General features: G+C 42.8%; 1 protein-coding gene across 2 annotated transcripts; it reads left to right on the top strand.

Annotated features, from left to right (window-relative positions):
* The first annotated feature begins 2,972 nt into the window (after nt 1-2,972).
* LOC101776238 (nucleoporin nup211) lies at nt 2,973-13,217 on the top strand. Of its 2 annotated transcripts, none has more exons than XM_012847558.2 (9): nt 2,973-3,345; nt 3,442-3,624; nt 3,713-9,598; nt 10,068-10,869; nt 11,010-11,686; nt 11,801-11,924; nt 12,003-12,084; nt 12,163-12,273; nt 12,649-13,217. In XM_012847558.2, the coding sequence occupies exons 1-8, from the start codon at nt 3,202-3,204 to the stop codon at nt 12,260-12,262; spliced, it is 7,998 nt and encodes a 2,665-aa protein (XP_012703012.1). In that variant the 5' UTR covers nt 2,973-3,201; the 3' UTR covers nt 12,263-12,273; nt 12,649-13,217. The 2 variants fall into 2 exon arrangements, with proteins under 2 accessions (XP_012703012.1, XP_004951897.1); XM_004951840.3 differs by having other exon boundaries at nt 2,974-3,345; nt 10,065-10,869.
* The last annotated feature ends 218 nt before the right edge of the window (nt 13,218-13,435 follow it).

The raw sequence follows: 13,435 nt of genomic DNA, 5'->3' as shown, positions 1-13,435 counted from the left end.
CGGGGGTGTAGCCGTGCCGTGCAGCAGAGCGCGGTCGTGGGGGTGGGGCTACGTCGCGCGCTCCCGAGGCCGACACGGGGTTGCTCGGAAGTCGGGGCGGCCGGGAAGTAGGGGAGGGAAGGAAGGATGGGTGTGGTTGCTGGCTGCATGCTTGCGAGACGGGTCGGGCGCGGGCGGCAACCGCGTCGTGTGTGCGTGCGTGATTGGGGGAGAGGTGGGTGACGTGCCGACCAGCCGGCCGGTGCAACGAGAGCCGGCACTTGGCACGGCACAGCACGTGACAACAACGCAAGAACCCCTCTTAAAGGGTTTTTTTAATATTTTCCTAAATAAAATCCGACGCAGATGTTCACACACATGTGCTGTGCTCGTAATCGCAAGTGACGTAGCGCCGGGATGAAGACATAGTATAATTAGGGGATGAAGATACAATATAATTAGGGGGTGCTATGTACCCACGAAAATTTGAAAAAATGCATCCACAAGTCAAGTGCCTCTCTCACATATTTGCTCTGTCTTCACCACTGATTATCGAAGTTTTAAGAGAAATTTGGGTAACCTTACTAATCAGGTGAGCGCGAGTCGCTAAGAGATTCGACCAACCTCCAGAGCATAAAAGAAAAACAAAGTAAGGAAAATATTAACCACCTGGAGTGGTCTATATGCATGATTCATAAAACAAATGTGCTTACGGTACTTTGAATTCTGAAACATCCAAATGTACCTTGCAGAAAGAAAACACTTGTGTACGCTAAGCCACGACCTCTGGCAGAAAAATCCATGTCATCCAATTTTTAGTAAGCTCTTTTCGCATTTTAAATGGGCAATGGCATAGGGGTCATAATTAAGATAGCGTTTGGTTCGTGCTAAGGTAACGTAAACGCAAAGGGAATCAGATCACAGTGTATTTGGAGGTGGAATAGGTGATTGCCCTCTTTGTTTGGTTGCACTCTGGTAACGTAATCAGATTACTGTGTGGGTGCTATATCTGATTACGGTGGGGGAGGAGGGGTAACAAGCTTGTATAGATATTATTTAGGTAAGGGATTCGATTACAGTGTCAATTGATTACAAACCACCGTAACCAAACATATGTAATGGGATTCGTTACCTTCAGTAATCAGATTACGTTACATTGAAGCCAACCAAACACTACCTTAGTCATAACCAAACACATGAATCCACTTACCCACATCCATATCCGCTTTGAACACCTTGACCTATGTCACAGTCATTCCAGGACTACACGACATGGATCTTGAAAACTGACAGGTGGGCCGACAGGTAACAGTTTCCACATACTTGGGGGGTAATCTTGGATTCCAGAGGAAACGTCGTTTGCACACCTGTACTAGCATGCAGATATTCAGAGCTCTCTCATCGTAAGTGTTGCCTATTACTTCAGCACTGGCTAGCTTTAATCCCAGTTAATGATTAGCGTTATACTTGGGAAATTGTCCACTCACTGCATAACAAGAGATCACACACTAGTTTGCAGGCAGTGGATCAGGATAAGTACAGATAGATGAGAACATGAAGAAGGCCTTCTTCCTTCGTAATATGTACTCATGAACGGTACAGTGCTGTCACCCTGTACTTGATGGCTACGGACTCTCTAGTCCTTGATCCCTAAATATAATGCTCCTTGTTTTAGTAGTGCAAGTATAGGAGAAGAATGAATCTAGGACCGTTTGGTTAAAAATTAAAATGTTCAGCTCAACTTTTACTTCAAATATTTGAAGAGAGGAGATGATGGCACCGGCGCACGACGCGGCACAACATTACACATTTACGTACGTACCTGAACTTTTACTTCAAAATATTTGAAGAGAGGAGATGATGAGGTTGTTTGCTGCAGTTGATAGACCATGCGATATGCAAGTTCATTTGATGTCAAGAATGAAAATATAAAAGAATGATGCATTGCAATAGTAAAATCCGAATCTCTGCCATTATTTAATTGATGCACGAATTGATGTGATGAGGTTTCTGGCTGCAGTTGGTAAACCGGTGAATGCAATATGCAAGATCTTAATGTCAAGAATGACTATATAAAAGAATGATGTATTGCAAAGTTACATTGTTGTACATGCCTAAATAGTAATTTGTCCTGTAATTTATTTTCCGCTCTCATTTGGATTCCGTGCAGCCTGAAATGAAATCTGTTCAACAATAAATTTCAGCTCTTTCTTTTGATAAAATTTCAATGCTCCTCTTAACAACCTAATTAGCTCATCCTATCCCCAGTTCACTGCGATTTAAATCAAGTAGGTGTGTACATTTGCAAGTATTATCTAATATTACTGCAAATCGGTTAACATGGTTTTTCCCATCGGAATAGGTGGTTCAGGAATACATTTGTTGGTTTTTTTAGTCATTGTTGGCAGGGTCGAAGGATTTGTCTGAGGTTTTAATTTTTTTTAAAAAGTTCCACTGTGGTATTTGTTTTTACAATATACTTATGGGCCGTGGGGTGATCGATAATTCGATATTGCCGCGAACTGAGCGTAGCTCAGCTGTTAAGGTTCCACCCCGTGGGTGATCGATAATTTGATATTGAGCTCAGCTGAAAAGGTTCCTTGTGGTGGAACCTGCCCACCAGGTTCGAGTCCTCGGCTCGGCACTGGTGCTCGCATTTTTCTAGATTTATTTCATGATTTAACCGCGCGCTATTCTTTCAATGATAGGTGACATGCCCATCGACAGCGAGGCGTCAGTGGTGACTTCGTCGATCTCGAAAATTTATCGCCTCAGTTTTTCAAAGATGCTCTAGCATTGTGTTCGTCGGGTGGGTACGTGAAACCGTCGCGTTCGAACCGACACCGGCCACCCCGAACAGCAGTCGGTCCTTGTGCAGTTGATCCCTGACACGTGGACCTGACCTCACACGTCAGTAACTCGACTGCATAGGGTCAAGCACCAACCGGGTCGGGCCCAGCGCGGTAACGTAACGTGGAACACGAACCTCTCTTCTGTTTCTTTTTTTTTCCCGGCGTCAATTTCTTCCTCCTCGTGTTCCCAGAATCCCCCAAACCCGAGCGCGCGCGATTCCCTCCCGCCTCCCAGATCTTGCAGATTGGCGCCAACCCGGTCCGATTGGGGGGCAATCCGCCGGCGCCTAGGGTTTGGGCGGGCGGGATTGGTTGATGCCTCCCCGCCTCTCGTGACCGCTACTGCCCCGGGGCTGGAGATCTCCTCCGCATGGATCACAGGGGCGGCGGCCGCGGCGGCGGAGGCAGAGGGGGAGGCGGTGGCGGCAGAGGAGGAGGGGGAGGAGGAGGAGGAGGAGGAGGCGGCGGCGGCAACAGTAGCCGCACCGATCTCCTCGCTGCCGGGCGGAAGAAGGTACGAGTCCCGCGGATTCCTTCTCCCCATTTTTTTTGTGCGTTTTTTTTCTCTCTCGCGATTTCTGATCGGGTGTTGCGTTCTGCTTGCGTGCAGCTGCAACAGTTCCGGAAGAAGAAGGGGAAGCGGGAGCCCGGGAAGAAGGCGGCGGAAGCCGACGCCGACGCGGAGGCCGAGGAGGGGGCGGCCAAGGCGGAGGAGTCCACCGTGCCCGAGCCGAAATCGCCTGTCGGGCTGAAGTTCCTCGCCGGGGTGGGCGGCAGCAGCACTCCGTTTGAGGTGAAGCTCGTGTTCTCCAGTGTTGAGAGTCTGGGTTTTGAGTGGGTTGCTGGTGTTGCCTGTGTGTAATGCTCGTCTGTCAATGCAGGAAGCGGAGACGTCACAGGCGGAGCAATGCAATGGCGAGGGGCCTGGGGCTGTGGAGTCCGGCTCTGTGGAGAATGCTGATGCAGTGCGAGAACAGGAGACGGCAGCTGATGGCTCTGATGCGCATAATGCTGGTACTAGTGAGCAGGGCGTTTCGGAGCAGCATGAAAGCCAGGCAGCTGATGGTGAGGATCTAGCAATCCAGGCTACCAGTGGAGACGGCAGTGGTGATCTTGTGGAAGGAGCTCAGCTGGGTGAGGTGCATGTTGATAAGAAACTGCCAGATATGACTTTGAAGGATAACATGGAGTTGGATGCTTCTTCTGAACGTGATGGAGACGGTGATGATTGCAATCAACTTGGGGAACACCAGCAGGTGGAAATGGAGCCTGTTGAAAAGCCAACAAGCTCTGATTCCGAAGAAGTCGCCGAGGTGCCAATTCCTTCTCAAGACACTGGAGCTGATAATAATAATGATGAAGGAGCTCAAGAAATGTTGACAGATGTTTCTAGGATTCCATTAGATGGAGATATACAACATGACATCGAGCCCACTGTTTCTGCTGAAATAGTTGCTGCGACTGCACTTGAAGAAGAGTTGACTGTTGCAGCTTCACATGAGATTCCTGAGAGTACTGCGGGAAGAGGCACTGAGGAGGAAACTGATGGAGTGGGCAGGGAAGCTGTTGAAGAAAATCCAAGTACAACACATGTAACTGATGAAGATTTGAGTGTACAGGCCAAGCCAACAGGGGCAGTGGATACTCCACTTTGTGAACAAGATGGTGATCCAGCTTTATTTAGAAGTGTGGTATTGCAAGGCATTGTGCCAGATCATTTTGAGGATATACAGAGGCATCTGTACTCTGCAACTCTATCGAGGGATTTTCTCCAGTTGCAGTTAGATGAGGTTGCTGGTCATTATTCAGATGTTACACAGCGGTCTTCTGATGAGATCACCAAGCTCCAGGTACTACTAAAAGAAACTGAAGAAAGCAATCTGGCAGTTAGCAAAGAGCTTCATCAATGTAGACATGAGCTTTCCGAGGTGAGCACAGTTAAGGGAGATCTTGAACTAATCATGGCTTCCTTGAAAGAAGAAATCAACACTAGCAACTTAAGGTGCACACGTTTGGAGAGTGAGCTACATTCCTCCGAGGAGAACACAAAACAAATGCAGAGTGAATTAGCTGACAACAGATTGTTACTGGAAGCCCTGCAAAAGGAAAACCTGGAGCTTAGTGCAAGCCTTGCTTCTGAGAAAGAAGCCAAAAAAGCAGCTGAGGAGCAGCAGGACCATCTATCTTCTGATAACAGGAAGCTTTTATCAGAGTTGTCAGGTCTTGAGCTTAACTTAGCTTCTATGAAAGAGGAAATGGATGCTGGCAGTAGCAGATGTGAAGTTTTGGAGAAAGAGCTGCGTTCCTCCAATGAGAATTTGGAGCATACTTTGACAGAATTGGCAAATTATAGGGCTCTGTTGGAATCATTGCAAAAAGATAATTTGGAGTTATCTGCGAATTTTGTCTCTGAGAAAGAAGCAAAAAAGAAACTTGAAGAAGACAATGTGGATTTATGTAATGAAAAGGGTAGGCTTTCTTCAGATTTATCTGAACTAAATGACAAGTTGAACCTTTCATATGCCAAGCATAAGCAGCTTGAGTCACATGTCAAAGATACGGAAACATACTTTGAACAACTTACGGAGCAGCTAATTGAGGAAAATCTGTACGCTAGTAGCAGCGCAGATGTTTACCAATCTGCAATCAAAGACTTGCACGCTAAGTATAATGTGGTGCTGGGCCAATTTCAGAATGTTGTGCATCAAGAAAGTGATCTTCATTTGGACCCACCTAAAGTCAATACTGAAAATGCTGAAAGAGCCATTACGAGGCCTGTACTTGTTGGCCATGGTAATCATCAGTGCACTCCTAATCTGGCCAACACGAATGACTCATGTAACTCTACTGCTTTACAGTTACTGAAGGGCCATCTAGAGGTGTCTAAAGGTGATTTGCATGACCTTGAAAAGTTGCTAGAGAGGATTTCCTCTAGGTCTGATGGACGTGTTCTGGTATCGAAGCTCATAAAATCATTCGAGCCTAAAGGAAATGAGGATGACACTGGACTAACTGAGGGGGAGCACGATGAATTACGGAAGTCAACTCGGGAGATGATACGTCGCCTTGGGGAAAAGTTTATGGCAATGAGCTCAGATATTACAAAAACTGAAGAATATGTGGCTGAACTTTGTAACAAAATTGAACTTTCCGTCAAGTCTACTGCGCAGCATGATATAGATAGACAACAGACTGTTGTTCTTGCGGCCAAAATGGATGAACTTGCTGGGAAGCTGAGCAACTACAAGGAGACAATTGATAATCTGCACAATCAGGTTGCTACTGTTCAACAGGATGCAAACAGTAATGCTGAAAGGCTCATTGATCAAGCAGAACTGTTGCAAAAGGATGCGGTAGAAAGGATTTCCATTCTTGAGAAGGAGAGGGTGTCTTTATCAGATTTGCTCATTGAAGTAACAAATAGGCTCACCTCTTTGGGATGTACTATGTTTCCTAATGATTCCAGTGAAAGTGAAGATCTCAGTTTCCGCACTTTGAGCTGTGTGGATCTTGTTGCTACATCATTCCAGAGTCTTCAGGAGAAATTAGAGGCTGCTCAAATTGATAATGCTCAGCTCAATAGTTCTCTGGTGGAGCTCAGGAAAGCAAACTGTGTTGCTCAAGAGAGGAGCGAACAAGCATTTGAAACTGTCAAGAAACTGTATGATTCCCTGCAGGAACTTCTATGCGATTCACTTAAAAATTCAAATGAATTTGGTGGAGGGGACAGTGCTGAGGAACCAATTGAAAGTCAATATGGAAGACTCATCGAGCATTTAAAGAATTTGTTGCATGACCACCATACTATGCTGTCAACCAATGCTGACCTTGAGTCAAGACTGTTGAGTAAATGTGAAGAGGTCGAGGAGCTCAACATGAGATACAGTTCTCTAACAAAAAATTTGAATGATGTTTGTGTTATGAATGAAGAGCTTAAGTCAGCTTCTTTAAGCAAAAATGCCACACAAGATGAACTACACAGTAGATGTCTTGCTGTAGCTGAAAAGTTGGTTTCCCACTCAGTAAATCATTCCTCAGCAGGTGTTCAATTGATATCTGATAGTGGTGAAGGGTTTAACAAGGAAGATCATATACTTACCACCCTTCTCCCATGCATTGAGGACGGTGTGGCTTCATGCATTGAGAAATTTGAAAATGCAGCTGAAGAAATCCGCTTGTCAAAGATATGCTTGCAAGATATCAATATTTTTGACCAGATTTCATTCGACAAGTGGTCTTACCCCTTGCCTACATTGATCAAAGAGGAAATCTTACCAAAGCTGTCTGACTTGCAAGACAGAATCAACCAGCTCAATGCACTAAATATTCAGCTGGAAACTGAAGTTCCAGTCTTGAGGGATGGCATGAAAAAGCTTGATGAAGCTCTTGGAACTTCGCGTACTGAGCTTCAGAAAAAGGTTTCTGAACTTGAACAGTTTGATCAGAAACTTACATCTGTCAAGGAAAAACTTAGTATTGCTGTTGCAAAAGGTAAAGGTTTGATTGTGCAGCGTGACAGCCTTAAGCAGTCTCTGTTGGAGAAGTCTGGTGAGGTCGAGAAGCTCACACAAGAACTGCAGTTAAAGGAAACATTGCTGAAAGAGTTGGAAGCTAAGCTCAAATCCTATACAGAAGCAGATCGAATTGAAGCTTTGGAATCGGAGCTCTCATACATAAGGAATTCAGCTACAGCTCTAAGGGACTCATTTCTTCTAAAAGACTCTGTTCTTCAGAGAATCGAAGAAGTCTTAGAAGACCTGGATTTGCCAGAGCAATTTCATTCTCGAGATATAGTTGAAAAAATTGAACTGCTGTCGAAGATGGCTGTTGGCACTTCATTTACTCTACCTGATGGTGACAAGAGATCCTCTGTTGATGGGCATTCTGAGTCTGGTGTGGCCATGGATGTGATAAATGATGAGCAGAACTCAAATTCAAATCCAGCATCAGATGAATTAAAGAGCAAGTATGAGGAGCTGCATAGGAAATTCTATGAGCTGGCTGAACACAACAACATGTTGGAACAATCTCTAGTGGAGAGGAACAGTCTTATACAGAAATGGGAAGAAGTCCTTGGTCAAATTAGCATCCCCCCACAGTTCAGGATGTTGGAAGCAGAAGATAAGATAGAATGGTTAGGAAACAGACTCTTGGAGGTGGAGCAGGAAAGAGATTCATTACAGTTGAAGATTGAGCACCTTGAGGATTCCTCTGAAATGCTTATTGCTGATCTAGAAGAGTCGCATAAAAGGATATCTGAACTCAGCGCAGAGGTTGTTGCTATAAAGGCTGAGAAGGATTTTTTCTCACAAAGCCTAGAGAAACTGAGATTTGAGTTCCTTGGACTCTCTGAGAAAGCAGTTCAAGATGAGTTTGTCAGAGATAATTTGAGAAAAGATCTATCTGAATTGCAGGAGAAGTTAGCTGAGAAAACCGAGGAGAGCAGGCACTATCATGAAATGGACACAGAGATCCACAAGCTGCTGAATTTGGTGCAAAACACATTGCAGGATGGCAGTGATTCAGAAATTTCATCGGGTGACACTTCTGCTGTTTTGTGCTTGGGTAAATTGTTGAGGAAACTTTTGGATGACTATGGTACTCTTTTGTCCAAGTCCACTGAAGGCAATTTTACTGAGAGAGATATTCAATTAGAGGATATCAAGCCATCTAATGATGCTTCTACATTGGTTACTGGTACAAGCGACAAAGAGATCGAACTAAATTCTTTAAATAATGAGTTAGATTATGCTCGCAACAATCTGGCCTTAGTGGAGCAGCAGCGTAATGAAGCTGTGGAGAAGACGCAATCACTAATGCTGGAAATTGAGACCTTACATGCTCAAGCTCAAATAAACAAATTGCAAGAAAGTGATGCTGAGCAGATGCAAAAGTATCAGTCGCTAGTTCTTGAACTAGAATCTGTGGGTAAGCAGCGGGACAATCTGCAGGAGCAGTTAAATCAGGAGGAGCAAAAGTGTACCTCATTGAGGGAGAAACTAAATGTTGCTGTCAGAAAAGGGAAGGGCCTAGTGCAACACAGAGACAGCCTGAAGCAAACTATAGAAGAGATGAATGCTGTGATAGAGAAACTTAAGAATGAAAGAAAACAGCACATAGAATCACTTGAGACTGAGAAATCATCTTTAATGGATCGATTGGCTGAGAATGAGAAGAGCTTGCATGAAACAAACCAGTATTTGAGTGGATTATTAAATGCTTTAAATAAAGTGGACATTGCTCGGGAATTTGATACGGATCCAGTTACCAAGGTTGAAAAGATAGCAAAATTTTGCCTTGACCTACAGGAAACAGTGGTTTCATCACAGAATGAAGTGAAGAAATCGAAACGAGCAACAGAGTTGCTTCTAGCTGAGTTAAATGAAGCTCATGAAAGGGCTGACAACCTGCAGGAGGAATTGTTCAAGGCAGAAGCTGCACTTTCTGAATCTTATAAACAATACAGTGTTACAGAATCTGCAAGAGCTGATGCTGTTCGTCACCTTGAGCATGTTATGCATGCGCAGTCACAGACAAGAAGGAAGCAATTAGATCATTTGATGGAGTTGAACTCCACCAGCAGTCAACTAAGAGAAGTCTGCTTTGAACTTTCACATCATCTTGTCAATGCATTCAGTAAGGATGTGGACCTTATCTGCTATATGGAAAACTTCATGAAGTCTTCTGGTAAATGGATAGATGGCACAAATATGATGGATGTACCGATTGCTTCTAAACATGTTTTGTCCAACCGCATAAACAGCAAGGTATATTATGCTTTAAGTAAACTTCTATGTGTTTTTCTTCATTTCAATATATTTACAGTCACAGCATCTTAGCAAGTTTTATACCATTTTGAAAGTACGACTGATTGCTTAGGTTAACTTGTATTTGTGTTTCGCCACATGTATATCCAAGACACGTAATACCTACTCATTGTCCTGCATTTTTTGCATGGTTAGATAACTCAACCTATTTTTCTTTTAATGAGATTCATATTGTTAAAACTTAAAAGATAATATCTATATAGAATATATCCTTATCCTTAAACTTTCATGGTACCTTGATTCACCAAGGAAGTCATCAATATTTTCCTCGGAATATGGCATTTCCACCCATAATGAAATGGAAGACCTTGCTTTTTTTCCTGCGCTGAAGCAGTACACATATGTTGTTGCTATATGAGATAATAAGGGCGTTACTTTCTAATTGGTCTTAAATTGCTCTTTACAGAAGGCTCATATTCCAAATGCTCCTTTGGAAATTAAGATGGATGATACCGATGAGAGACAGATTTTGCATCATCTTGCTATTGCATGCCGTGCTTTATCTGAGTGTGTAAAAGACTGTAATGATCTCAAAAGAAGCATTGATGAGCATGGCTTTTCAGTTGAACAGAAAGCAACAGAGCTGTTTGATGTAATGTCCAACTTGCAGAACAGACTCACTTCTCAGCAAAATGAGTTGGAATCTTTGAGAGCAAAATTTGTTGAACTACAGTTGGAGATGAAAGGAAGAGATGAGGAGATTGTATCTGAACGCAGGAATATGAGCTTGCTATATGAAGCATGTACTAGTTCAGTTGCTGAGATTGAAGGGATGACTGATATATACCCTGGTAACCAGAGCTATGCTGTTGATCATTCTGCAGATGAACGTATAAAATCATTAGTTGAACAGTTAGTTCTAGCTGTAAAAACTTCTCGGAACAGTAATGAAGGCAGCACAAAGGAACTGAAGGCTACTGTTCTTGAGTTGCAGCAGGAGCTTCAAGCTAAAGATATCCAAATCAGCACAATCAGTTCAGAGCTTTCATATCAGTTAAGGGCGGCTGAATCTTCTGCAAAGCAGCTCTCAGTCGAGCTCGAAGGTGCAAAAATGGAGGTCCACAATTTGGCGAAACAAGTTGATATGTTGCATAATGAGAACAAGGCTTTAGAGACTCAAGTAAATGAGCTTAAAAATATGGAGTCAATGGCAAGTGAGCAGCACGGAAGAATTAAGGAATTGACTGATGAACTAAGCAGAAAAGACCAAGGTGAGCTGTCAGAACATTTTGATTCAGTTTGGTTTGGTTACTTATGTTTTGTTCACTGCTACATGTTTTCGCATAATTAAAAAAATCCGAAAATATTTGTTCCTATGGTTGTTAATACTTTTTTTGTGTGTATTCTGCAGAAATTGAAGGTTTGATGCAAGCACTTGATGAAGAAGAAAAAGAGCTTGAAGTCATGGAGAACAAAAGTCATGAGTTGGAGCAAATGCTGCAAGAAAAAGAATTTGCTTTAAAGAGCGCAGAAGTTTCTAGGACTAAAGCTCTGGCAAAACTTGCAACGACTGTCGACAAGTTTGATGAGTTGCATAGCTTGTCTGAAAATCTTCTTGCAGAAGTGGAAAACCTTCAGTCACAATTGCAAGAAAGAGATTCAGAGATCTCTTTTCTGCGGCAGGAAGTTACAAGAAGTACGAATGAACTGCTAACCACTGAAGAGAGCAACAAAAAGTACTCATCACAGATAAACGATTTCATTAAATGGCTAGAAACAGCACTTTTGCAGTTTGGCGTGCATTGCGACTATGATGGCACTCCAGTTCCTGTCTATATGGAGATGTTGAGCAAAAAAATAGGATCTCTGATATCTGAATCAGATGATTTAAGGGTTGTAGTCCAAAGCAAAGATTCTTTACTACAGGTTGAGAGGACCAAAATGGAAGAATTGATGCGTAAATCAGATGCTCTAGAAGCTTCATTGAGCCAAAAGGATTCTCAAATAGGGTTGCTTCGCCGGGATAGGGCATCCAGTCAACTGAACAGATCTATAAACTTGCCTGGCACTTCAGAGATTGAACAAATGGTAAGTATGTTCTATTTTGTGAATATAAAAGTACCTGTACAAACTGGATAGAACAAATTAATATGTATTGGATTTGTTTATATATGCTTACTTGCATATTTCAATTGAGCGCAGAATGACAAAAGCCCAGCAGTTGTCACTCAGCTTCGAGGCGCGCGAAAAGTCAACAATGACCAAATTGCTATTGATGTAGAGATGGATAAAGACAAGCAATTAGATGATGAAGATGATGATAAAGGTAAGCATGTGTCCTGCATCCTAAATACAGACTCACTTTTAGCTTTGTTCTCTGGTTGATTTCAATTTGTTATTGCAGCACATGGTTTCAAGTCATTGACTATGTCACGCTTTGTTCCCAAGTTCACTCGACCGATATCAGACAGAATTGATGGGATGTGGTAACTGCAATTACACCTGTTACTTTACAGGTTGATGATGTTTTGGCAGAGTCACTAATTTTCCTTTTATTTTAACAGGGTCTCTGGTGATAGATTGCTCATGAGGCAACCGACCTTAAGACTTGGCATCTTGATATATTGGATTGCATTGCATGCGTTGCTTGCTAGTTTTATTTAAAGTCTGTAGAGGTGAGTGATGGATGACTTCACTAAGCACCAACTAAACTTTCGACTGTTATGACCCTGCTGCGCGTTGTGTATGGCAAACTGTGTTGTGCATGTTTAAACATGACACACTCGTGCACCATGTTTTATCTACAGTTTTTGCATAACATGCTCACTTCATAACAATACTGTAGCACTGATCTGATCCAAATCAATGGTTTAGGAAATGATAAGCGAATGAAACAAGACAACCAGTAATTCTCTTAAATAAGACGTGTCAATAAAATGATTATGGAACCATCCTGATAAAAGGGCACTGCTATATCATATTTTATCTGCATGGAATTGTGTTTTTTTTCCCATTCATATTAACGAAATTCTCCTGATGCTATTGTGCAGCTGTAGTGATGTCCTTGGCGAGTGACTGTACAGTACTGTGTCTATGTCCATAGCAAAACTATGCTAAGCAAGCAGTCAGCACTAATACCATGATTTCTTTTGGAAATGTTACTGAATACTTGAGCCGTATTGGCAGCTGCGAACCATCTTCAGGATGCATTTTCACCCGTCTTCCTCATGCCTTGAATCCCATCTAGCCTAGTTTTGGGGGTCCAAGAGCGCCTGCGATGGCCAGACAATGATGCAAATGGCTGGAAGAGAACTGAAGAAACAGCAGCAACGAACCCATGTACATACATTTTTGTTTGCTCTATTCTTTACTTTTAGAAAGATGGAGGGCGTTTCACATGCTAGCATCTACTATACTATATGATACAGGATTACATTACAGGAAAGTGACATGGTAGTTTTGGAAGTTAGGGTTTTGGGATGGTAACAGGTTGTCCCCCTCCCTTGAGTTGCCCCCACATATTTTCTCAAGCCTTTTTTTCGTTTACATGTACAACACAGTGATTATTTCATTTATTATTATCCATACTGTGCAATGGGGAGCTTGCACATCTTATTCTCTTCTGGTGATGCTGACACAGGAACTAGAAAATTACCATACGACCTCTGGTGGATGCAGACGTAAACAAAGCACTGGTTTGATTTGTACTTTTGACAATTTTTTGTTCGAAAAACGCCACCGATTTGTACTTTTGACAATTTTTCGTTCGAAGAACGCCACCTTTGACAAGCACATTTGGGCCAACAGTGTTTCTTCCTTTCTGGTGTCTATAAACAT

This window comes from Setaria italica, chromosome I (genome assembly GCF_000263155.2).
Source record: "Setaria italica strain Yugu1 chromosome I, Setaria_italica_v2.0, whole genome shotgun sequence".
Taxonomy (NCBI): domain Eukaryota; kingdom Viridiplantae; phylum Streptophyta; class Magnoliopsida; order Poales; family Poaceae; genus Setaria; species Setaria italica.
This window is presented reverse-complemented; position numbering and strand designations above follow the sequence as displayed.